This window comes from Hyaena hyaena, unplaced genomic scaffold (assembly GCF_003009895.1).
Source record: "Hyaena hyaena isolate Hyena2069 unplaced genomic scaffold, ASM300989v1 scaffold_178, whole genome shotgun sequence".
NCBI classification, from domain to species: Eukaryota; Metazoa; Chordata; class Mammalia; order Carnivora; family Hyaenidae; genus Hyaena; species Hyaena hyaena.
In genome coordinates this window covers 2,282,066-2,308,331 of record NW_024080807.1, presented here as the reverse complement: position 1 = coordinate 2,308,331, position 26,266 = coordinate 2,282,066, and the positions used below count along the sequence as shown (strand labels likewise).

Sequence of the window (26,266 nt, the reverse complement as noted above, 5' to 3'; positions counted from 1 at the left end):
AATTAGTAGATCCCTAATATCATTTTCCATTTTATGGAAAAACAGAGTAATGTGGAAAACTTGGAATTTCATAACTAGGAGAGTACACCTAGTTGTTTCAAAGAGGATAGAGGGGTCCCTGCACATAGATAGGGTAAGCTTTCAACACACACACACACACACACACACACACACACACACACACTACAACCAGGCTGTTAAGTGGAACATACTTGGTTTGAAGCTTGCCATGAGGGGAGAGGAAATTTTCAACATTTGGAATCAAAATGTCCATGAAATCAAAATGCCTGCATTTTTTAGTGATAGAATTGACCTGTAGCTACCAGTTGTTCGGAGGATTTAGAGGTGAATGGGGTGGAGGATTCCAAAGCACAGGGAAAGAAGGAAGTGGGGAGCTGGGGGTCACAGGGCTCATGCTTCAGCCTTCCTCACCTGTATCTGAGAATATAAGAATATGCATGTGCAGGTCATTATTTCTGGAACAGAGATTTCCTTCTCTTGGACTAGGTGAACTTGGGTGAGACAAGTCATTCCTGGGAGAACAGTAATTCTCCTTGATTACTAAGGAACTAGTAATATGAAGTAAGAAAAAAAGTCCTAGCAGAAATTGGTGTTCAGAATTATAGGCCACATTAAGCAAGCTGGCATTTCTATGGCACGGTGCAGGGCTGGTCATATGGTACCTTAACAAGTAACTTGCTGCTTTGTTCTATTCTTCCTTCCCCGAAATCCCAAAATGACTAAAATGCAAAGGGCTTCCTGCTGGCAGAGGGCTTATCTAGGTACAGTTGCTCAAATGAACTTTTAAAGTATAATTAATTTGCTTAAGCACTTTATGTGTCCACCATGAGATGATTACTGTTCTGAGCACTTTTGTAAATTTTGCCTCTTTCTACTGTGTTGTTGCTAGTTTCGGGTAAACGAGTTCGGAGCCCTGGAAGTTATCACAGATGAGAGCGAGATGGAAAATGTTAAAAAAGCAACAGCTACCACAACTTGGATGGTACCAACTGCTCAAGAAGGTAAGAATGGGTCATCTGCATTGCCATTTTCTTTCTTTTGAGAGTTTAAAAATAAGAATTACCTAGGTTTTACAATAGGCTGGAACTTTGAAAATCCTGGGTGATTTTCATGGTCACAGGTTCTTAGGTAATTTTCTTTAACAAAACTCATACGGAACCAACTTTTATGTTTTAAAATAACTGTAAACTGTCTTCTTTTCCTAATGCCAGATCTGTAATAGCACCAGGTTAATTGGAAATTATTACCAAGTAAATCCAGTGTTGCAATAGCCTGTCCAGGTGATTTAGCCAAAAGCCTGCCACTTTTTTTCTCATCTACTCCGATGGTTGTAACTAACACCTATATGCTGATGACTCCCAAATCTATATCTCCAGCCCCGACCTCTCCCCCGAGCTCCAGGCCCGTATTTCCACCTGCCTACTGGACATCTCCACCTGGATGTCCCACAGGTACCTCAAACTCCACATGTCTGAAATGCGATTCATTTTCTATTTCTTTCTCCCCCTCCCCCAAACCTGCTCTTTCTTCTGTAACCCATATTTCAGTTGATGGTAGCACCATCCACCCCAGTGGACAAGCAAGAAATCTAGGAGTCATCCTCAATTTGTTCTCCCCCCAGCCCCATGGCCTGTTACTCCATCCTCTTGGTTTTTATTTCCTAAATTTGTCTCAGATCTGGCTTTTTCTACTAATGACTACCACCACTGCCGTAGCGTAGGCCCTTACCAGCTCTCACCTTAACTATTGCGGACTCCTAGAGAATCACTCTGCTTCTAATTTCACCTAATTTATCACGCACCTTCAAGTCAGAGGAACTTGTGTAGATTGCTTATCTGACACTTCACTGACTTCCTATTGTCTCTTTAGCTGAGCATACAAAGATCTGGGTGGCACGCACCCACCTGCTTGCTTTGTCTCCTTGCTGTCCGTTCTTTTCTCTCTACACTGTGTTCTGGCAATGCCAGCGGCACTGGATTCCATGTAATTCTCTCAACGCGTCATGTGGTTTCACGCTCCCTTGCCTTTGCTCATGCTGTTTCTTCCAGCTCAGATGCCATTCCTCTCTTTGTCCAGTTGGTTAATTCCTCTTGGCCTTCAAAACCCAGTTGAGGCTTTATATCAGAAAATCCTTCCCTGACCTCACCCCAGGCCGAGTGAATGACTTCTTCCTCTGTACTACTCCTGGAACTTGTTCGTGCTTTAATTATTGCATGTATCACATTTGATTATAAATATTGGTTTTCCTTGTCTGTCTTCTCTTCTAGACTGTGAGCTCTCTTGGGCAAGGGCTATACTATCATTATCAGTGTCTAGTGTAAATTGGTGCCTAATGTTTGCTGAATGCATGATTAGCCTAACAATTCAGGGGAAAGCAAGTGTGAGTTCCTAAATGATTTGGGATAATTACGATTTAGGCAATCTGCTATGTTAAAAGTAAAATAGATGTTGTTTTAACAATTTAGTAGAACAAATCCACTCGTCAAAAGATTGTAAACATGAAATAACATATAACCCTTTTTAAGTTTTGCCAGATACATCTGTAAAATAGGATTCTATGGATTATTAACAGTTTCATCTTCAAATATAGTAACTAATGAAATTTTCTTTATATTACTTTGAACTCTGTAGAAGAAGCCTTAGACAAACTTTTATCTTTTCTTCAGAGTATTTTTTGTTGTGTAAATGATTTGAGTGGTTCTTACCAAGCCCACCTTTTTCTCCCTCCCAAGCACTGCAGGTTGGTCATTCATTCATTCAGCAAATATTATTCTTTTATTGTGTTGCTAACACAATTATTAGAAGAAAAAGTGTAAATGTCTTTTGGAATGTTTTTTTTTTGTCGTGGTTCTAATTGTTTTTTTCTGTCTTTTTTTCTCCTTTTCATCTTCTAGTCTTTTCAGAGAAGACTGGGATGCCTTTCAGGTTGAAGGATCCAGTGAAAGTAGAAGGGCTTCAGTTCTGTGAGAACTGCTGTCAGTATGGCAATGTAGATGAGTGTCTTTCTGGAGGAAACTATTGCAGCCAGAATTGTGCCCGGCATATCAAAGACAAGTAGGTTTTTGCCCTGTTCCATCTATGAAATGGGTTTTAGAGTCCAGGGTGCTAAGGAACGCAGAGGCTCCCTGACATCTGTCCCACATTCATGCCCTTTTTCCCCCTAGATGTTTTCCTTTTAGCGAAGTGAGGACCCTGATCCCGTTACTGGACCTACTGACTTCAGTCATGTCTGATCTGAGTTATACTGCTTAAGTCCCACCTATAAGTACAACCTCTGCCTCTTTCCTTAGCCTTTTGATGCCATTGAGTGTCCCCTATCAGAAAGTAAATTTCTCTGGGCTACATACATTTTGATGGTGCCGATGTTTGTGGAAACACAGTTGTGCTTCTAGTTTGGGGGGTTCTTAGGTAACTCAGCTAAAACTCCACAAGTTGGAAACCAGCTGAGTGAGTGGCCATAAAGAGTGGCGTAATGAGTCACAGTGCTGTGGACCTTGGTAGACTGAGGATTAGGAAACAGGGATGTCCGCTGTGGCTGACAGTGCTGTGTGACTTGGCCATTTAGGGACTGTCTGACAAAGTTCAGCTTACCACCCAGGTGTATGTCTTCATATAATTGTATAACACAAATGAGTGACTTGACACTTAAATTTTAGTGGAATTTCCCAGGTATTTTAACCAGGATATGCCTGGGAACTGTCTGTTTTTTTTGGCCAACTTTAATCTTACAAAGTTACACTTGGCCTTTTTTAGTTGTTCATAATCGCTAGATCTTTGTGTTAAAATTGCCCTGAAGACTAAAATATCTCTTAAGTAATTGATTCTTTTATTAGTATAGATGGCAGATGTGAAAGACAAATCATTTTAAACTCGTTAGAACCTGTTTCACATACAGTGCTGATCCCCTTTTGAAATTAATATATAAGCTCATTTCCATTTTCCACCTTGAAGAGTTACATGTGCTAATGGTTTCAGGAGTTCCTCAGCCATGATATCCTAATGCCTACACTCTTCTCCTGGTGGTTAAATGTTTTTCTTTTGGAGGGTGATTTTTTTTTTTAAGTTGCATGATAGTCACCATGTAGATGTTTGACAGGTTTGTTTTCCTGTCACTGTTTTGGGTTTATCAATACAACAGAGATCAGAAGGAAGAAAGGGACACAGGAGAGGACAATGAGGAAGAAGATCCTAAGTGTAGTCGGAAGAAGAAACCAAAATTATCCCTGAAAGCCGACTCCAAGGAGGATGGAGAAGATCGAGATGATGAAATGGTTAGTATCTCCAGTGCAACTGCCAAAGAACTCAGGGTGCTTTTTTTTTTTTTAAATGTTTGTTTATTTCCGAGGGAGAGAGAGAGAGAGTACAAGCTGAGGAGGGGCAGAGAAAAGGAGAAAGAGAGAATCTGAAGCAGGCTCTGAGCTCTCGGCACAGAGCCCAATACGGGGTTCAAACTCACAAACCATGAGATCATGACCTGAGCTGAAGTTGGACACTTAACCCACTGAGCCACCCAGATGCCCACTACAGGGGTGCTTCTTAAGAGAGTAATACCATGGTCAAAGGCACTGGCTCTGTAGCCAGTCACCTGACTTCCAGGGCTGGTTCCATGACTCTCTGTGTTACCGTCAACAAGTTACCTGTCTACCCTCTTCTGTGTGTCACTGTCTGCATTTCAAAAATGAGAATAATAAATAGCACTCCTCCTCTTTTAAGGTGAGGAAGTACAATGTGCTGAAATTTATTACTGGAGAGAGGCAACAACAAAACCTTCAATTTTGCACATGACTCTTAAATTCCTCTTGATGGCAAAAAATGTCAATCCCGTTTTGGTAAATTGCAGACAGATCTCATAAAACTATGTGAGTAGGTAGAAAATGGCATATAAATGTCAGGTATATTTAGGGGAAACTAATTCCGAATGTGCTAATTAAAACATAAATATCGCTAAAGTAAATATTAATAATCTCATATGAAAGGGGAACTTTGAGGTCTTGGAGCATTTCCCTCCCGATCAACATTGAGCAACAAGTTATTTGCTGGTCTGTCTTCTAGGAGCTGGGAACACAGGGATGAACAGAGGAGAGGGTCTTTCTGCTCAGGGACATCACGTTTTTAAGGGGACATATAATGAACAGGAGACGCGTCAGCCTGTGCAATAAGTGCTATGCTGAGAAGCACAGGAGGGTACAAAGATTGACCCACTGCTTTCAGTTGGGTTCTCAGGGAGGCCTCCCAGAGAAGGTGTGTGATCTGGATAATAAGGAGGAGTCAGCCTTGTAAAACTAGGAGCGAGGAGCCCCCTGGGCAGTGGAGTGGCTACGGCAGGGTCCCTAAGGTAAAAACATGTGTAGTATGTTTTGTGTGAGGAAATAAAGGGAATATAGTTGACCCTTACAGGTGAAGGGAGGGTGGAGTAAGGGGACGCTGAAGAGGTCCAGGCTATGTAATGTTTTTTTTTTTAATGTTTTATTTCTTTCTTTTTTTTTTTTTACAAATAGTTTATTGTCAAATTAGTTTCTACATAACACTCAGTGCTCATCCCCAAAGTGCCCTCCTCCATGCCCATCCCCCCCTCCCCCCCAGGCTATGTAATGTTTTATGATAAACCAGAGTAATGGGGTTCATTCTGTTCTGTGTGGGATGGGACTGGAAAGTTGAAGGCAAGGGAATCTGTTGATAGGATCTATGTTTTAAAGGGATGGTTCTAGCTTTGATGTGTGATAGTGAGGGCTGTTAGTTTATGGCAGCAGACTAGCCGAAAGGGTGGCGTAGGACAGAAGTCCTACCTCATTTTGGGGTAGATGTTAGAGGCAGGGTCATCAGGGAAGAGAGGAATCAGGGAGAACTCAGGTTTTGGCTTGAACAAGTGACTGGATAATGATGCCGTTTATTGAGGATGGGAAGGCAGAACTGGAGTACAGAATTTAGAGTCCTTCGGCATCAGGAGTTTGAGATGCTCATTAGGCATCCCAAGCGGAGACCCCAGGTGGGCAGTCGGACTCGTGAGTGTGGAGTCAGGAACGAGGTCAGGGGATACGAACTGGGGATATTTGGCAGAGAGACGATCTTTAAAACCCAGGGATAGGGATTCGATAGGGAAGAAAAAGGGACTGGGTTCAAGGAGACCTCAGCAAAGGGACTGAGAAAGACGGGCCAGTGGGGCGTGAGGAAAATCAGAACAAAGCGGACAAGGAGCTACGAGAAGAAAGTGCTCCAAGAAGGCAGGAACGGTATCTGCAGTTCCAGGGTCTACTTCTTGGAAGCGTTCTTATTTTGTAATGACCTCAGGCCAAAAGCAACACAGTTCTCAAATGACCTATATTCTGACTTTCTTTTAGGTCAGTGAAACTGACTAAAACTTAGGAAGTGAAATTGAAGAAAAGTGCAAAAAAATAATGCTTTCTGACAGCTCTCTTAAGTTTTCGTTGGTGCCAGTTTCATGAGCTTTTTTAAAATCATCGTTTTCCTTTCTTGCCGTAGGAGAACAAACAAGACGGAAGAATCCTGAGGGGTTCACAGAGAGCCCGAAGGAAAAGACGAGGGGATTCGACTGTGATAAAGCAGGGTAGGTTGATGAAAGAAATGGTTTACTTGTGACCTAGTGAAATGGAAAATACTTCACAAAAGTAGACATTTTAGTCTAAATTATAATGTACACAGGAGCCATTAAGGTATTGTTTTGGGTTTTTCTCTGATTAAATTTTGTCCTTAAAAATCAGGGTTTTGAAGAAGTAGATGAAGAGAAAATTGGAAACGAGTAACTTTTGAATAATGTCAGTGCAAACATGAAAACATCTTTTATGTTTTTCTCTCAAGTATGTTTTTTTCTACTTCTGCAGGTTTACTGTTCACTAAAACCTTTGTTCTTTTTTTTTTTTTTTTTTTAATTTTTTTTTTTAATGTTTTATTTATTTCTAGGAGAGAGAGAGACAGTGTGAGCAGGGGAGGGTCAGAGAGAGAGGGAGTCACAGACCGAAACAGGCTCCAGGCTCTGAGCTGGCAGTCAGCACAGAGCCCGACGCGGGGCTCGAACCCACGAACCGCGAGATCATGACCTAAGCGAAAGTCGGACGCTTAACCGACTAAGCCACCCAGGCGCCCCTAAAACCTTTGTTCTTATTTCCTAAGATTTTAAGGTTTTTTTTCTTTTTAAAGTTTATTTATTTTGAGAGAGAGCACAAGCAGGGGAGGGCAGAGAAAGGGGGGTAGGAGAGAATCCCAAGCAGGCTCCACACCAGCAGCATGGAGCCCGATGTAGCGAACCATGAGATCATGACCTGAGCCGAAACCATGAGTTAGACGCTTAACGGACTGAGTCAACCAGGTGCCCCAAAGATTTTAAGTTTTTAATATTTGATCTCAAACTGCAACCTCCTGATGTGGGACCTTTTTTGTTTCTTTCATTGTTTCTTGGACAGCACTTTATTTTCCTGACGCGTCCAGTCCTCAGACCCTTTCCTTTTATACTTGACTGGTTGAGCTTAACTTCCGTGTGCATCATGGCCTTTAGGTCGTTTCCATAGAGGTCTCAGTGTCCTCCACTAGGTTTTTGTCTCCCCTTGTTGACCCATCGCATCTGCCTGCATTGCCTTCCTCGCTTGTTCATCCCTCAGTTTCTCAAATAAAACTTGTACTACTCCTACCTGCCTCAGGCACACAGCCTGGCTTTTACATCCTCGGGGGCGTGACCTTCTGTCTTACATCACTGAGATTAAAGGAGGGTAAATTTCTCCCTCTGCTCTCTGCCTCACAGATGTTTTAACCTTCTTCTCTTTTACCTTCAGGGCCCTGGCTCTTCTGGGACCTTGTTCCTTTAGTCATTTATTTTTCCCCCTTAGGTATTCAGATTTTTTTTTCTCTTCATGAGCTCCCTCTTACTTAGCCTGTTCAAATCTCATCCCCTAAATTCCTTTCTCCCAATTTTGCTACCCGTCAAGCTATTATGATCTTCCTTTAATTTCTATTATTTGTTAAGTTAATCCAAAATAAAATTAATATTGATTGGTTACATATCTTTATCACTTCTGTATTCTTTTGCTGCTCAAAATCAAGCCCTTGCTAAATTGACATACCCCCACTCCCCGCACCCAAAATTAGCAGCCATTCCCTAAGTACTCAGTGCACTGGCCTCTTCCCAGTCCTCAGCTTCTTGATATCAGGAAACATTGTTTTCCCAAATGTTCATTTATTTTTGAGAGAGCACTTGCAAGCGGGGGAGGGACAGAGAGAGAGAGAGAGTCAGACGATCCAAGAGGGCTCTGTGCTGACAGCAGCGAGCCTGATGTGGGACTTAAACTCAAAAACTGCAAGATCACGACCTGAGCTGAAGTAGGATGCTTAACCAACTGAGTTACAGGTGCCCCAGGAAACGTGGTTTTTTTAAGTTTATTATTTTGAAAGAGAGAGGGCGTGAAAGTGCACACTCAACTGGGGGAGGGGCAGAGAGAGGGAGAGAGAGAGAATCCCAAGAAGGTTCTGTGCTGTCAGCACAGAGCCTGATGCAGGGCTCAAACTCACAAACCATGAGATCATGACCTGAGCGGAAGTCAGACACTTAACCGACTGAGCCACCTAGTCTTCCCTTAGGAAACATGTTTTGATCATCCTGTTTCATTATATTGCTCTATTTCAGTTTCCTACTGTGTCTCCTTCATTTATTCTAAGTTCTTCTGCAGCTTCCGTCATAACTGGTTGTACACCACAGTTTACTTTTTAGTTCTTGCTTCTTTAGGAGGGCCGAGAAGAGGCTGGGAAATACCAGGTGTGGTAGTAGTAGTAGTCACAGACGGACGTGAGACTTCACAGGATATCCCTTTGACTTCTCAGATTTGGGAATCCTATCATTTTAGTCTCACTTGCTTTTCAGGCTTGCCTCCTAAAGGGAAGAAAGCCTGGTGCTGGGCGTCCTACCTGGAAGAGGAAAAAGCTGTGGCGGTGCCAGCAAAGCTGTTCAAGGAGGTACGGGCTCTTCTAGAAAGCATTGTCTACAAGCACGAAGGCTCTGGAATTCTGATCTGGAATTAGCATTGACATTTCCATCATTTGTTTAGAAAATGTGACTTGGGGTAATTTCTCAAATATGTTGTTTTCCATGAGTGTATTTATATGAAGGGGTAACCCCAGGGGCGGCTGACATTAATATATGCACACAGCCCTCCAGCACCACAAGCACAGGCCCACATGTAGACACACACGCTCTTTTCTCTCGGCGTTAACTGGGCTTTCACTCATGAATTTTAAGAGCTATACTTCTACTCTTGCTGCAAAGCTAGTAGATTAAGAAAAACTGGCATGAAATTTCATGTCAACATTATGGCTTTGGGGAAAACAAAAACAAGTTACTGAGGTTTATATACTATCAGAACAAAAATCTAAAAGCAAGTTACTGTATTGTATTAACTGTAGTGAAAACATTTTACCATAAAGTGATTTAAAATCAGAAATATGGACACCCAGTGTAGTTAAGATAGAGCCTGCCACCCCTGGGCTAAACCTGGGGTCAGCAGGCTTATTCTGTGAAAGAGCCACATGGTGTGTATTTTAGGATTTGTGAGGCATCGGGTCTCAGTGCAATGACTCAGTTCTGGCGTTGTAATGAAAGCAGCCGTAGACGATGTATAAATGAAGGGCTACCGCTATAGTCTTGTAATACTTAGAAAAACAGGTTGTGGGTTGGATTTGACCCAGAGAGGATAGTTTGCTGAACCCTGATTTAAATTATTTAATTATATTTAATCACGGTACATAATTAATCTGCTGTTGATAACTTGGTATATATGCATTAACATAGGGAGTTTTTAAAAAAAGTGAACGAATAGTCGATAGCCAGTGATTATATCTCCGTGAAGAATATTTAAACATAACTAATTACATATGAACTTGTTCTATATATTTTCTGTAACTTTGACTCTTTGTAGAATAGACTTTTTTACATTAAAAAGAAAAGTTTAAATGCAGCTAATAACCGGAATCATTAATGCAGTCAGTAATTCACAGTATAAAAGTACCAGAAGAATGTGAAGTTTGTCCCTCAGAGCCCTGCCCGCCAGGTCCCAGATTTGCGTCTCCTGAGGTGATTACCATTCCCGGCTCTTATATTCCCTTCTTACAAAATTATATGCCCAGATAAGCAGTAGATCTGCACAGATCTCATTCTCCCTGTCCTCAACCAAATGGGAGCATACGTCACACATACTGTTTTAGACTTTGCTTGTTTTTAACTTAGTTTGGAAATCTCAGTTCATTATGCCTTTCTTCATTCTTTCATAGTAGTGCATCATATGACCTCTTATGTCTGTTCTATAATAAGTGCAGCCCTAAACTGGTCGACACGTGTGTGTTAGTGTAGGACACATGTATCACACACCTGGTCCATTTTAGTGAATAACCTTGTACACCTGTCATTTTACACACATGTGGATATCCCTGTGGCATAATTTCCTAGAATTAGAATTACCGAGACAAGCAGAATGTCCTGTTTTATAGATACTGTGAAATTGCTACAGGTTGTACCACTTTAATCCCGACGAGTGATGTACATACGTACCTGTCCCCCTCGAGCTTTGCCACCACTGTGTTATCAAACTTTGTGATCTTTACTAATCAGATTAGGGAAAATATATTTGAGTGTAACTTTACTTTGTACAACTCTTATGAGTGAGTTTGAAAATCCCTTTCTTTTGGATTTTTAAGAGTCATTTATGTATTAGGTTAGTCTTTAAGAATATTAAATATCTTCATTTTAATTATGCCTTCAGGATAAAGCACTAAAACTGCTGTCATTTTGCATTTTAGTGCCAATCCTTTCCTTATAACAAAAATGGATTTAAAGTCGGCATGAAATTAGAAGGTGTGGACCCCGAGCATCAGTCTGTGTACTGTGTCCTCACTGTGGCTGAGGTAAGTTTGCTTCGTCCTTATTTTTGCCATAAAATGGTACTTATGGGATTTTAACAGTGGGAAAAAGTGCCATTTCTTGCGTGCTTATTTTACAGCAGGCATGGTGCTTATTGCTTTGCATTTACCTCATTGAATCTTTATAAGATTCATTTATAAGCTATGCAGGCCCTGTTTTTTCATCCTTGTTTTATTGATAAAGGAACTGAGGTTCAGAGAGGTTAAGTGATGTATACAAGGTCACACAGCTTCAAAGTGGTAGAACCAGGATTTGACCCTCTGTGCATCTGACTCTGTAGCTTTGGTCATACTGTGGTTCCTTAATATAAAAAACAGACCAACAGATATTTGTATACTTTTAATTAAAAAAAATTTTTTTGGCTTTTTGTTTCAAGGTTTATTTAAATTCCAGTTAATTCACATATAGTGTACTATTGGTTTCAGGAGTAGAATTTAGTGAGTCATCACTTAACACGTAACACCCAGGGCTCATCTCAAGTGCTCTCCTTAATACCCATCACCTATTTAGCCCATCCCTCCACCCTCCTCCCCTCGAGCGATCCTAAATTTGTTCTCTACAATTTGCCTCTCTCTTTTTTCCCCCTCTATTCATCTGTCTTGTTTCTTAAATCACACATATGACTGAAATCATATGGTATTTGTCTTTTTCTGACTGACTGACTTCACTTAGCATAATATGCTCTAGCTCATATACTTTTTAGCATTTCGAGGTATCTCTGAAATTTTTCAGGAAAAATTGCCTGAGTCTATTTATATATAGCTTAGTCTAGTATATTACCGAGAGTACTTCTTAGAATTTATTTTTTTCTTCCTGTGTTAGCCTCCGACTTCCTTCCTCCCTTGAACCAGGGGTATATATCATTTGAAATTCCCCCTGAAAGAAGATGGTCTTGTGTATTAGTTTGAGTTATCAGAGTATTCTTTCAGTGACTTGGGGAATTTGTAAGAAGCGTGGCTCCTGTGGAACACGGTGACATCTCCTTGCTGGACGATGACAGTTACAGTAAATAACAATACATAGTTATGTACAGAGCACATGGGACAGTGCAGCTCGTGGTGCTTTCCCTAGCCTCCCCACAGGCAGTTGAGATAGCATTGTTCAGTAAGTGCAGAAGCAGATTCAGTAAGCGGGGACTGCTTTTGAGAAGTTTGGTTGTAAAAAAGGGGATCTTTTTAAGGTGTGTGTGTGTGTTTTAACTCTTGATTTTGAAAGATCTATCTTAGTTTGTCTAGTTTTTTTTTTATTATAACACTAATGTTTGCTCATCATGAAAACCTTGACTGGTGGAAGAATATATATAAAAATATATAAATATATATATTTATTATAAAAAATAAAAGTCCTCTATCACACCACCTTCTTTTCCTTATTCCATATCCGAGAGATAATGACTCTTATACGCTTACTGTGTTCCCTCCAGATGTTTTCTCTGCTTGTAAAAATGCGTACATTTTTCTCTTTTTTACGTATAAATTGCATAATTTCTGAAGCTTACTTTTATCATAGCGTGTCATATATTTTACATACATACTGTTTTCACCATCGAGTGGTACTGCATTTTACTTATTTTCTTTTTTTTAAATTTTTTAATGTTTTATTTATTTCTGAGAGAGAGAGAGAGACAGTGTGAGCAGGGGACGGTCAGAGAGAGAGGGAGATATAGAATCTGAAGCAGGCTTCAGGCTCTGAGCTGTTAGCACAGAGCCCGACGCGGGGCCAAACCCACAAACCGTGAGATCATGACCTGAGCCGAAGTCGGACGCTTAACCGACTGAGCCACCCGGGCACCCCGCATTTTACTTATTTTCTGTAATTCAATTAATTTCTCTCATATGGATGAACAATTGAGTGGTCTTTACTTTCTCACTGTTCTCATTATTACAAACAGTGCCTTGTGAGCATGATTAAAATTGAAATTTTAGATGCGCACAGCTCCTTGTTGTTCCAAAAGCTTATCAATTGTTACCAAAAAAAGTTTAACAGTTGTTGTATGAGAATTTGTTGCCTAAGCCTGAGAGATAGTCTCTATTTTCTTTTCTTTTGCTTTTCTTTATCTGCCTTCCCCACCCCCCTTTTTTTTTTTTTTTGGCAATGGGAAGAGATTGGAGAGTGAATTCTAAAGCAACTAGGGAGCAGAAGATTAGAAGGTTCAGAGAGAGCAGATCACTGATAAGCGGGGATGGGGGAGGAAGAAGTCCAGACAGAGTACATGAGGAGGCCCACGCCTTAGCCAGGAGCAGGAATCTCCTGTTCGGTGCTGACAGGATGGAGGAGGAGGGGGTGGGTGGGCACGGGCACGGGCACAGGCGGGCAGGTTTGCTAGTTTGGAGACAGATGCGTGAGGGAGCTGCTTTGTCATGGAAGGTCAGTCACTGAGCATGAGGGTGAAGGCGGTGAAGGGGTAGCTGGAGGAGGGTGAAAGGCCTGTGAAGGACGGGAGTAGGAACTAGACATGGCCATCTAGGTGGTAAGAACTGGACAGGGCCATCTAGAAGGACCGCTCCACAACCGGGATAGGATAGGGGGCTTCTGCCGTTCAGGGGCATACAATTCCCATTTGCAGTAGTTGTAAGCAATGAATAGTAAATCCTGACCATTCCTTTTAGGGGAAGTGCAGGATTAGGTTCCTTTGAGCTTCTGCTCACATTTCCATAGGCTGATCAATATGTAGCCTTGTTCATGTACATTTCTGTTTAGTGACATCTTCTTTAATACCTGTTGTTGACTTATTAACATGGAACCCACAGCCAGCAGCACCACAACTCATGCCTGATGACACTTACCCAGCATGTCTTCTCCACAAGGCACACGGTGGCCCCCTCGCACGTCGGAGCACCCGCCGGCCCTCCAGCACTGTGCTCGGCGGCCATTTTAAATAGCAAAGTCACCCACAGAAAGCACAAATGTGAAAAATGTAGCAGTGAATAGTCTGTGCAAAGGATGTTTGGCTTACAGAATGAGACATAAAACAAGAAGGCAGAGAGAACATTGCCTTCTTCTCTCTCAGCCAGGAACTCGCGCGATAGGCGGCTCACAGTTGTCGCCACTCTTGTGCGTGCATCTGTTCCCAGACGCTGTGGGTACAGATGTTATCAAGTAGGTAAAATCACAGCGAGGAAATCACAAATAATAAGGGTTAAGTGTTTGTTTTCTCCCCCTCCCCCACCCCCCTGCAACATTCCCTAGACCAGGTATAGGAGCAGACTAGGTGGGCACTTGGGGATAATGGAATTTTGTCAGGCAGATATTTTGGGAAGGAGGGAGGATCTCGCGGCAACGGTTTAAAGATGTTGGCAAGAAAATGTCTTCAGTGATTGCTAAGGAAGGAAGGCCCCGGGTGACGGGGGTGGGGGGACGCTAGGGGAAACGTAGACGAATCAGTGTGAGATGCTGGACGTCTCATGGAGACTGAGGAAGAAGTGTGTAGGGAGCAGCTGGGTTAGTGAACTGAACAGGAGGCTGGGCGTTTCAGTAGTCGAGAGGCATATAGTTTCTCCTGGGACAAGACTCATGAGAGTGTTTAAAGTGGGGAAGAAAGGCAGGGAGCAGAGGAGCCACGGTATAGGAAGAATCATCCACGTGCGTGACGGAACCACTCAGGATGGAGAGGAAGAGGGTAAGCCAGGGCTTCGTGTCTGATGAGGGAAGAAGGGATGTGGGGAAGACAGCATGTGGGATGATAAGGACAAGGTGGAGCAGCCACATTTCAAGGTGCTCAGAGGAGCAAGGACCCAGGAGTGCGGTGCGGCCAGAGGTAGTAACCCCTTCTGGGTCTCGGAGGGAGGGAGGCGGAGAAGGAGCAGTCTCCACCCGAGGGAGGTCTTGGCAGGGGTGTCACGTATGCCTTTGAACAAGGGGGCTGAGGGTATAGGAGATTGTGTACCAAACCACAGGGTTCCAGAGAGGACAAGACACAGGGGAGGAGAGATTGTAGGGCCAGGAGGGAGAGGCTGACTCGAGAGGTGAACCTCAGAGCAGTCTAACCCCGAGGAACTAGAGGGGTAAGTCGCTCAGGGAGCTTGTTTCTTGGGCATTGACCAGAGACAGCCGTGTGTGAGGCTGAGTAGCTTGGCGTAGCTCCGGGGTTGAGGAGAAGTGCCGCCGCTGAGCTCCTTCTGTGTGCGGGGTGGACGTGGGGCGGGGGCAGCCACCTACCCTGTCCGAGAGATTGTACTTGCCCGGAACCCTGCCTTGACTCTGGAGGGACTCTAGTCTCTCTGGGGGAAGTCTGCTCACTCGTAAATCTTACATATGTAACGTATCAAGACATTCCAATTGAAAAAATACTAACATATGAGATAAACTATAAAGAGCCCATCATTCCCTTTCGGCCTCTCCCTTCTCACTCCCACTGCTCAGAATAAATCACTGTTAATATTTTGGCATATATTCCCAGACTTTTTATTACTATGAATTAACATTTATGTGTATGTGTAAACGTGTACATAAATGTGCATGTATAAAGAGAGCGCGTGTGCATATGTGTGCACATGTGCTCATGCAAGTGGGGGAGGAGCAGAGAGAGAGAGAGAGGCAGAGAATCCCAAGCAGCATCTACACTGTCAGCGCAGAGCCTGACTTGGGTCTTGAACTCAGAAACCTGTGAGATCATGTACCTGAGTCAAAATCAAGAGTCTGATGCTTAACTGAATGAGCCACCCATGTGCCTCACCACCTGAATTTTAACGGTATTTCAGAGAACTTACCATGAACTTAAATACACAGCTGCCTTATTATTTGGGGGTTGTTAACTGACCTGGTTCTGTGTTCTAGTCTCAAGCTTCTCATTCTGGCTTCTCCAGGGAGGTTGCTCCTGGAGTGTTCAGAGGTCTGGTGTGTTCTGTGGTTCCACTTGAATGCATCTGCTGTGCTAGTAGGAAGTAGATTGAGAGGCTAAACTTCCCTCTAAGAGCCCAAGGCAGAGCGTGACCCAGCTGAGGCCTCATAAACCCATGTGACCTTTTAACTCAGAACTTCCTCAAGAGGGACCCTGTAGTCAGATGTATGGCCTCAGCATTCAGCATGTGTTCTGTAGAGTGGGTTCTTACTGGCATTCCAGGGAACCTGTGAATTAAGGAAGGCTTTTGTTTTTCTTTCTCCCAACCCAGCTGCTGGTGGAGAGGAGAATCTGTTGATGTCCCTCTGTGTACCGGCTTTGGTCTGGCTGGATATGTCTGTCTGCCGAGCTTTATAAAAGATAGGTGCCAGCATTCACACAGTGTACAGTAGGGTGCCTACCCCGGGACTCTGCCGGAGCTGGGGTGGCTAGGGAGCTAGGGTGCCGTGCTGGGCTGGCTCCTTCCCGGCTGGCTCTCCTTGGTGACTTGTGCTGGTACAATACCAAGAGTGGAGAGAGGACACATACCTGAGGGAAAAATCATTCTTTGCCCAGTAGTCGCGTGCTCCTAACACAACCGGGAATGAGGCCAAAGCAGTGCAGCTCAGTTCTTCCCAGTGCATTGCCTGTGCCTTTAGAGTTTGCCAGTTTGTTCACTGGATTTTGTAGCTATTAATGAGGGTACTTCGATTAACGTAGGCTGTGCCATACTTGATATCTATGTTTACTTTATTTTGTAAATGAATTTTGTACACACATATTCTGGGTATTTGGGGGAAGGGTTTGTTTTTTAGTCAGTACTCATGCTTTCCTATTTCAGGTGTGTGGATACCGGATAAAACTGCACTTTGATGGATATTCTGATTGCTATGACTTCTGGGTAAATGCAGACGCTCTTGATATTCACCCGGTTGGGTGGTGTGAGAAAACTGGCCACAAACTCCATCCTCCAAAAGGTGGTGTCACTTTTTTGTTTCATACTTTAAATTCTGTACAAACTTTTTTCTTACGTGGTGATTTGGAATCTTTAAGAATTCAGACTTTATTAAGATGCAGTAGGCCCAAATTCAAGCTCATCATTTATGGAAAAAAAACAAAACAAAAAAACGTGTTCATTAAAGTGAAAGGAATGTAAAAAGCAAAATCCTACTTAAGAGAATGAACTGTGTCCATGTATTTATTTGTATACAAAATAATATTTGATTGATATGTATTTTGAGTATAAGTTCTAGTTACCAATTTTTTTTTCATATAGTCCCATTCCCCTCTCCCCCCTCCCCCCCACATACAATTGATCCTTGAATAACACAGGATTAGGGATGCCAACCCCAAGCACAGTTGAAAATCCGTGGGTAACTTTTGACTTACTAAAAACTTAATTGTTAAAAGCCTACTGTTGCCCAGGAGCTTTCCTGGTGTAACAGAGTCAGTTAACGTATGTTTTATATGTTACATACAATCTACACTGTATTCTTAGAATAAAGTAAGCTAGGGAAAACGGAATGTTATCAAGAACATTCTAAAGATGAGTAAGTGGACCTGTACTATGCAAACCTGTGTTGTTTAGAGTCAAATATGTATATATGTATGCATCCTTGAAAAAACAGATTTGAAAACTTTGTTCTAACCTGTTTACACGACCAAATTTATCTACTGATATTTCATTATATACAGAATCTTGAGAAATTATGAATTGAATTTAAGGATCAGACATTTAGGAGAATATAGTGCTAAAAGTTGATTTAGGTGGGGATTGAACTCATAGTAGTTACATTTTAATTGTTGAGTTCTTTATATTACAGTCTGCCTGTGATTTTGCCTGTTTTGTGTTTACATAAAGATCCAAGAATAACTGATAGCATCTCTTTCAGTCCATCCCTAATGTATTTTTTTTAATATTTTAATTTATTTCTAGGAGAGAGAGAGAGACAGCATGAGCAGGGGAGGGTCAGAGAGAGAGGGAGACACAGACTCTGAAATAGGCTTCAGGCTCCGAGCTGGCAGTCAGCACAGAGCCCGATGCGGGGCTCGAACCCACGAACTGCGAGATCATGACCTAAGCGAAAGTCGGACGCTCAACCGACTAAGCCACCCAGGCGCCCCCATCCCTAATGTATTTAATAGCATCTTATTTCCTTCCTTTTCAAGGATTACATTTGGTATTTTATTTTTAATGTTTATTTATTTTTGAGAGACTGAGAGAGAGGCGGGACAGAGAGAGGGGGAGACACAGAATCCGAAGCAGGCTCCAAGCTCAGAGCCATCAGCACAGAGCCTGATGCAGGGCTTGAACTCACAAACTGTGAGATCATGACCTGAGCCGAAGTCGGATGCTTAACTGACTAAGCCACCTGGGCACCCATACATTTGATATTGTTTACTTGATGTCAAAGATCCAGGTGACCTGTTTCATATTTTTGGCCTGTCTCAGAGCTATTACTTTTTTAATGGACTAGCCATCCTTTGGTTTTAAGTGAAAAATTAATGTCAGACTAGCATTTTCAGATGGCTGAGGGAAAAATGAGGGCAAAAAAGAAAATCTGCAAGCCTTTATATAAATTGATCTCTTATATATGGTACATTATCAGCTATTCTTTTCATGTTGCCTTCTGGACAGTAACGGAAGGAGAAGGGAGCATGCGAGCAGATAAAATAAAATGCTCAATTTCCTTTTTAAAGGAAATGTTGGCTTTAACAGCATTAAATGTGAAATTGTGAGCATTAAGGCAAGGACATTTCCATTATTGTAATTTGCCAGCATGCTTACTTCATAAATCTTGAATCATCATTTTTGTGATAGACTAAAAAGATGTTATCTCTTTTATTACTGTTTTCTCCAGCTTCCCACTTATTTCTACAAGTTAGTCTCCCAAAATAGAATAGGTGAGGGAAAAATAAAGATTTTGACTCTTCCAGCCCACTAGTCTACTGCTGAGGAGTTTTGCCTAAATACTGATAGAAACAGCCTGGCATTAAGAAGAAGTGCATCTGAGTCTGATACGTATTTGCTTCCTTTTCCATTTTCTTTGTATCCACTATCAGTCATTCAGAATTGAAAGTATAATACAATTTGTTGGAAAGAAACACAGCTGATGTAAGGGGAAAAAAATCCATAGTATGAATTATAAGTTAAATTTTGTCTGTTTAAAAAATTGATTATTTGATTCCAGCATGTTGGAGTTGTAGGTAAAAGTGGGAATGGAAAATTAAGTGTGAAGTATTTCGATATTTTACTAAATCTGTATATATGTGCTTGCCCAAGGTTATAAAGAAGAAGAATTTAATTGGCAGACCTATCTGAAGACCTGCAAAGCACAGGCTGCTCCCAAGTCATTATTTGAAAATCAGAATATAGTAAGTACATCCAAAATACTTTGCGTTTTGAAGGAAGTGACTTTTGAGTGTTTCATAGGATAAAGTAAAAGTGATAACAGGAGACTATAATACATTTTATTTCTTCGGTAAATAGAGCACTGTTCATTAAACTTTAAAATTAGCTTAAAATTGTCATGAATAAACGTTTTATAGGCATATCATGGTTGTTGTATTTTATTGAATGGTAGAAACCCAAGTGTAATTTACAGTAAAAGTGCACAAAAAAAAAAATGAAATGGACTGGGATATTTTACTGTTAGTGTTCCTTGTTTAGAGTACTTTTCACATAGGAGTCACATAGTAGATGAATGTAGCCCAATTCAGATTTGCTGCCGGGGAGGAGGATTTACCTTCACCTTAGCTTGTGGCTTTATTTTGCCGGTAACAGAAGCTAAGTCTGAATGTGTATGTATCTCCTACTTTTTTGACCTGTATTCCCACTTTCCATTGCGTGTACCCTGTTGCACCCCTGAAGAGGCCCAATCATGTTCCGGTCTTCCCCCTCGTCCAAGGTTTGATCTAATTAGAATTAACAGAGAGCAGGCAGGTGGAAAGCCAAAATATTCTCTTTTATAACAGAGAAGGGCTCAGTTGGAGGACCTGCATGGCGTCGTCTACTGACGAATGAGCTTCTTGATTCTGAAACCTAGAATTAATGAGATGTGCTGGCCCTTCCACCCCATCACCCAGGCCCAGGAGCCCTAGCACATGCAGGCCCTGTATTCCTGCAGGCCCAGAGCGTGCCCCTAGAGCAGCACAGGGATGCCACATGCCCTCCAGGCCAGCCTACCCTTAGGAGTACAGCCAGTTCCTCCTTTCACATTCACCAGTCAGGTAACAGCGACTCAAGAGTACGGAAAGAGACCATCGTGTGTCAATAATGGGATTCTTTCCAAATGGAAATGAGTATCAAGAGTGGGCAAAACCATCTCATCCACTCCAGATACCTTCCATTTGGGAAATGATTTTAACCAGTTGTTTTGAGCATCAGTTTACTGGCTAAAAGATTCTCTGATCAAATTAAACATAAACCAGGTTGAATTAGAGACCTGAAGGTATGTGTTTGTGCGTGCGTGCGTGCGTGTGTGTGTGTGTGTGTGTGTTTATTTAGGTAACTAATAGAGCTAATGAGCCAGATTATTATTTTAAAATCTCTTAATTGAGAGGAAAGCTTAATTACTGAAATGTAAATACTCCATTGTCAGTAGCTATTCTCTATCAAGACAAGGGAGGAAGGGCAGTTAGGTGGAAAACTCAGTGGCCCACTCCCAAGTTTCCTAATCCCTTTCTGGATCTCTGATGTTGAGTTCAGTCAGGGATGTGATTAACGGCCTTGAACCGTCATCTTAAATTCTGTGCCTTGCTAGACACAGCTTAATCTTGGACTCTGTGTTTGGTATCCAAGAAGCAATTAATTTTTCTATTTCTAGGTTTTTCTACCTCAGAATATTTGAATATTTGTGGTCAGAACCCTGGTAAAAAATTTCAGGACTAAAATGTATTGTCATAGTATCTGTGCAGTGTTAACACCCAATCCATCTATTCATATAGGACGTATGCTAACATTTTCAGTACGTGGCTGTCTACATTTTTGTAATGATAGCTGTATAATTATAGTAAAATGAGAGATAACATCTGTTTTGCTTAAAGTAATTAGAATAGTATCTGTATACTTAAGTCCGGACAGAGCTTTTTTTTAAGAGGGATAGAAATAACACTCGTGTGTTTTGATTGGCATAACTGATCCAAGTACATTTTTCTGAGTTCAGATAGATTTCCTCACACGAGATTCTAAGGAATGCTTACATTTTACTGCACCTCAAGTACTAAATCTTACTGAGCTATTATTGTCTTACTTTCACGTCCCAGTTGGCTGATAATGTTTGGCTTTCCTTATATTGCAGTTTTCGAATGGCTCTATGTATACAGCCAGCTCTTTTGGTCCTGTTGTGAGTAATATCTGTAGTGTGAGGTAAAAGTTGTAATAATTTGCAGCCTCTCATGGATGAAGATGACCTACTTTCTGTAGAGTACTCTTGAGAGAGCATTTCACAGATGGGAGTGAACTTGTACTGACTCATAGACATTTTTAGCTTGATGAAGTGCATATTTTGCGCGAAACAATTTTCATTGTGAAGTCTGTAATCAAGAACAAGAAAAACAAAAAGTGAACTAAATGGCGAATAAAACTTGCCTAACTAGTATAGTTGTCTAACTGCGGTGCCAAAACACAAAATTAAGTAAACTCTGTGAGGTTGTGGGTGTCTCCGTCTTGGAGTCCAAATAGTTATTCAGATGTACCAATGGGGCATTTTTTTTCTCTTGCTGCTTGTTGGAAAGCGACCCTGGTGTAAAACTGGTACATGCTCCTTAAATTATGTGAACATAGCTGATGGATGCCAGGCCCTCAAGCAGGAGGTGTAGGGAGGGCGCAGATCTTGCTATTAAGTGTGTGCTTATCTCTAATTAAATCTGCACGTTTCGTAGACCGTGATCCCATCAGGCTTTCGAGTTGGAATGAAGCTTGAAGCTGTAGACAAAAAGAATCCTGCGTTCATCTGTGTTGCTACGGTGACAGACATGGTGGACAATCGTTTCCTGGTGCATTTTGACAACTGGGATGAGAGCTATGACTATTGGTGAGACTTTGACCATGGCTGGGTGCTTTGGGTCGTGTAAACCTGGTACATGGTTGGAAAACAAAGATAATGCAGAGCTTATAACAAAGAAGAGCAGTGCTCCATCCCAGCCTTTCACATTTCAGATTTTTAACTCTTTACCTATTTCAGATGGCATATATTTCTAAATAGTGGCCTTCAGTTTAACTTTGTGCCTTGTATTTTCACTCAACTTCCTGCTGCAGAAGTACAGTGTACCTTCCTCCCAACGCATGTTCACGTGCAAGTGCACACAGGTGTATACCTCTCCCCCTTCCTGGGTGTCATCTATCATTTTCTGACAAGACATTTTAATTTTCCTTCATAGTTTTATTCCCAGTAGCAATTTTAACTATTTATAATTGCCGAATACAACTGTATTGATTGATAATATTGTTTTTAATCCTTAGAGTTTTGGGATATACTACATTAAGTAATAGAAGCAGTATATTATAAAATTATGTAACTATAATTAAAATACAGGCATCATGTTTTGATTAAGCAGTTGAAATAATGATTCCCATTTCTAATCCATGTTGACTGATCATTACATTCAGTTACCTGGTGAAAGGCATTTCCGAAGTGCTTAATTCCTTCCTAGAACACTGGCGATGAGCAGTGACAGCTATCTTTATAAAATATGGCTAATGTTACAGTTTCAAGCAAATATTAATTTATATAGGTATTGCTACATTTTAGGGGAGCTTGTTTCCTAACCTTACTTTTTAGTATGCTATGTTTAAAAATCGAGTAGAGCCATCAATAATTTCCATTACCCCTCAGATTGGATTCTTAGATATTCATCTGTCTTCCTTAAATTGTTTTAAAAAGGAGAGGCATTGAAAGCCATTTGCCATTCATATTTTTAAAATGCTTTTTATTATGCATTATACATGCTTTTTACAGAATTTTTTTAAGTGTAGACAAGTAGTTTCATGATTATACCACACAGACTCAAGTAAGTACTTCTGAACATTTTGGTGTGTTTTTCCTTAGCTTTCTTCTGCAAAGCATAATCTCCCCATAAAATGTCTTTCTATTCAGTTTGCAGTAAACATTTTTATTGAAATATAGACCATTTCAAGCATGGACAAAGGTAGAATAAAAAAATGTAGAGTAATAGTGACCCACCTACACCCATTATACCACACTAACAGTTATCAATTTAAAATTCACTCTTGTTTTCTCTGTATTCCTTCTCCTGAAATCCTAACTCCAGGATTGTTTTGAAGCAAACTTCAGACATCATAGCATTTCATCTGTGTTGTTTTAGTATGTAACTTTTAAAGATAGAGATTCCTTTTCTTCAAATACGTAATATTATAAATGCCGTAATGTTACTAAATACTTAAACATTCTTCCCGGTTGTCTTAGTTTTGTGTGTGCGTGTGCGTGTGCGTGTGTGTGTGTGTGTGTGTGTGTATTTTGAGGATGAGGTTTGATAGTTTTAGGTCCAAATAAGGTATACACTTTGTGATTGATTTGATGTTTCTCTTGATCTCTTTTAATAGATTCCTGTTCCTCTCTGTCTCTTCCCTTTGTAACTTTTATTGAAGAAACCAGGTCGTTTGTCCTGTTGCATCTCCTACAGTCTGGATTTGCTAATTGAATTCTTGTATTGCTTACCATGTTCATCTGTTCCTCATAATTTCTTTTGTAATGTTCATTTTTGAGAGACAGAGAGAGAGAGCAAGAGCGAGGGGGGGCAGAGAGAAAGGGAGACAGAATCTGAAGCAGGCTCTAAGCTCTGAGCTGTCAGCACAGAGCCTGATGCAAGGCTTGAACCCATAAACCGCGAGATCATGACCTGAGCCAAAGTCGGATGCTTAGCCAACTGAGCCCCCAGACACCTCTGTTCCTCATAGTTCTTATTGGTGGTTTTTGTGTCACTCAAGATTATCTGTACCTAACTTGAATGAGCAAATGGATGAAAAAGCTTTACATTTAGTAACACTATAAATCTGTTCTGGGGTCAAGTGCGTTTCTCCTCTCCTGTGTTTGATGTGCTGTGAGGATGGCAGTCTCAGAGCGGTGACCAGATTCGATACTTTCACTAATAAGTAGTACTTCAGCGGCTCCTGGCTGGCTCAGTTGGACGAGCTTGCGACTTTCTCAGGGTTATGAGTTTGAGCCCCACTCTGGATGTAGAGATTACTTAAATAAATAATTATTTAAAAAAGACAGTGATACTTTAAAGCAATTTCTAGAATTTGTTAAAATGACCACTTTTTATTCTTAAAGTTCTGATTCATTTAGGGAGCTTTTTATTTTTTAGCTTTTGTTTGACTTAAACAAAATGGGTAAATGTTAGTGTGTTATTTTTGTGGTCTTATTTTGCGGTATTAGAGAGTTTTAAAAGTGTAAGTCGTTTATTTGACATGAGATGTGTTTCTTTTAAAAAACATTCTTCTAGAAAAAAGTAATGAAAAGCCTAGAAGGCTTTGTCACATTCATTTTTCCTTGATGCCAAATGCTTAGGGAATAGGAAAGATCCCGGGTTCTTTTTTTAGAAAGAACAGAGAAAAAAATCGATCTCTTTTAGCACTGATTTTTATACTTTTATGAGCACAAACTAATTATTTTTAGGATGAAATGTACTTTGAGGAATTACTTATACTATTAACATGAAACCATGTTTTGTTAATTGTCAGAAGAAGAGAACAGCATGTTCTCGTCTCAATACCCAATTAAGGCACATTGCAAATTGCTAAAGTCCACTGGAATTTCTCCAGCTTTATTAATATTATATTCTTTGATCTTCAAATTTTGGAATGGTTTTTATCTGCATAAATTACTTGCTTAGGTATGTAATTGAGGTTACAAATCGGATTGCTTTCCAAATTTAAAATAGTTTGGAAGTGAGATTTTTTTCCCTTTGAAGTTTCTTTCTTTATTTTGAGAGAGCAAGAGAGTGAGAGTAGTGGAGGGGCAGAGAGAAAGGAAGACAGAGAATCCCAAGTAGGCTCGAGTGCAGAGCCTGATGTGGGATATTAACTCACGGACCGCAAGATCGCGACCTAAGCCAAAATTCAAAAGTCAGATGCTTAACAGACCAAGCCACCCAGGTGCCCCTTTTCTTTTTAGAAGTGTATTTATTTATATTTTTTCCCCTTTGAATTGGATAGTGATCTTACCTCTTTTTTACCTTAGTGGGATATTGAAAACATATATAGTTGACCCTTGAACAGTGTGCAGGGTAGGAGTCCTCACCCTGAGTGCAATTGGAAATTTGTGTATAAGTTTTGACCTTTCCAAAACTTAACAGCCTACTCTGGACTGGAAGCCTTAGTAATAACATAACCAGTTGATATTCTGTTATTGTAAGAATATATTCTTACAATAAAGTAAGCTAGAGAAAAGAAAATGTTATTAAGAAAATCATAAGGAAGAGAAAACACATTTATAGTAGTGTACTGTATTGAAAAAAAAATCCACACATCAGTGAACCCATTTCACTGATTTGGGACTCAAACACCCATTTGTTCAAGGGGCAACTGTGTAAGTCTGGGTACCTTTGTGGCGATACATGTTTAGTTGCAATAAAACATTGTTTCCCTCCATAGAGGAAAACTGAAAATTAATGCAGGGTTAAAGTCATTTTTTTTAGTAAAAAGAAAATAATATATCTTAGAATAAAATTTCCTTTACCTCTAGGTTTCCTTTGTTACTGGTAATGGCTAACTGCTTAATTGTATCCCCTTGACAGTCATTAGACTTCTTAATAATCCTAAGTATCTCAGAGTAGAACTATAGAGGACCTGAAAGATGGGGAGGAAAGCAGCCACGGCGGTGAAGATGCGACTGTGTGTAGGCTGTTCTCCACACCTTCCCTGCCCGAGGACTGGACTCCACACAGAGCACACTATGTGAAGGGGCACCCCTCTCTTCCCCTGGGTGCTAGCAAGGAGCTTACCTTGGAGAATTCGTATTTGCATGTGATCTTGTCTTTTGGGAACTGGGAAGGCATGGCAGGACTTAGCAGGTTACTGAGCGGAAAAGCTCTCACAACTCTCCCTGAATTTCAGTCTGGTGTCCCAGTGAGGCAGGGCAAAAAAATCAACAAGTAGATCAGCGAAAAAGAGAAGCACTAAGTTACCAAATTGGAACAAACATGGGGCTCGGGCCCTTTTCCTTATGGTCTCCAGGTGTACTCCAAACTTCAGTTTAATCTTAGAGATGGAGTCGAGAGTAATAGCAATATTCTGTGTCTGCTCAAAGTGATGTTGAAAAGTTTTGCAGCATGTTGTCAATTTCTTTTTTTTATACTTTAAAATTTTAGTTTATTTATTTTGAGAGAGAGAAAGAGAGCAGGGGAGGCACAAGAGAGAGACGGAGAGAGAGAATCCCAAGTAGGCTCCATGTTGTCATTGCAGAGCCCGATGCGGGTCTTGATCCCACTAACTGTGGTATCATGACCTGAGCCAAAATCAAGAGTCAGAATCTTAACACACTGAGCCA

At 41.0% G+C, this 26,266-nt stretch overlaps 1 protein-coding gene across 4 annotated transcripts in view; it reads left to right on the top strand.

Annotated features, from left to right (window-relative positions):
* The window catches only part of L3MBTL3 (L3MBTL histone methyl-lysine binding protein 3), a 122,681-nt gene that overhangs the window by 28,875 nt on the left and 67,540 nt on the right, over positions 1-26,266 (top strand). For 3 of the 4 annotated variants that reach the window (XM_039240439.1, XM_039240436.1, XM_039240438.1), the window contains 10 exons: positions 911-1,022; positions 1,398-1,472; positions 2,916-3,075; positions 4,160-4,292; positions 6,502-6,586; positions 8,888-8,979; positions 10,816-10,920; positions 16,597-16,732; positions 19,039-19,130; positions 21,639-21,790. In XM_039240439.1, coding sequence (XP_039096370.1) covers positions 911-1,022; positions 1,398-1,472; positions 2,916-3,075; positions 4,160-4,292; positions 6,502-6,586; positions 8,888-8,979; positions 10,816-10,920; positions 16,597-16,732; positions 19,039-19,130; positions 21,639-21,790 — 1,142 coding nt within the window. The remainder of the gene's footprint in view (positions 1-910; positions 1,023-1,397; positions 1,473-2,915; positions 3,076-4,159; positions 4,293-6,501; positions 6,587-8,887; positions 8,980-10,815; positions 10,921-16,596; positions 16,733-19,038; positions 19,131-21,638; positions 21,791-26,266) is intronic. The other variant, XM_039240440.1, reaches the window with a different exon arrangement.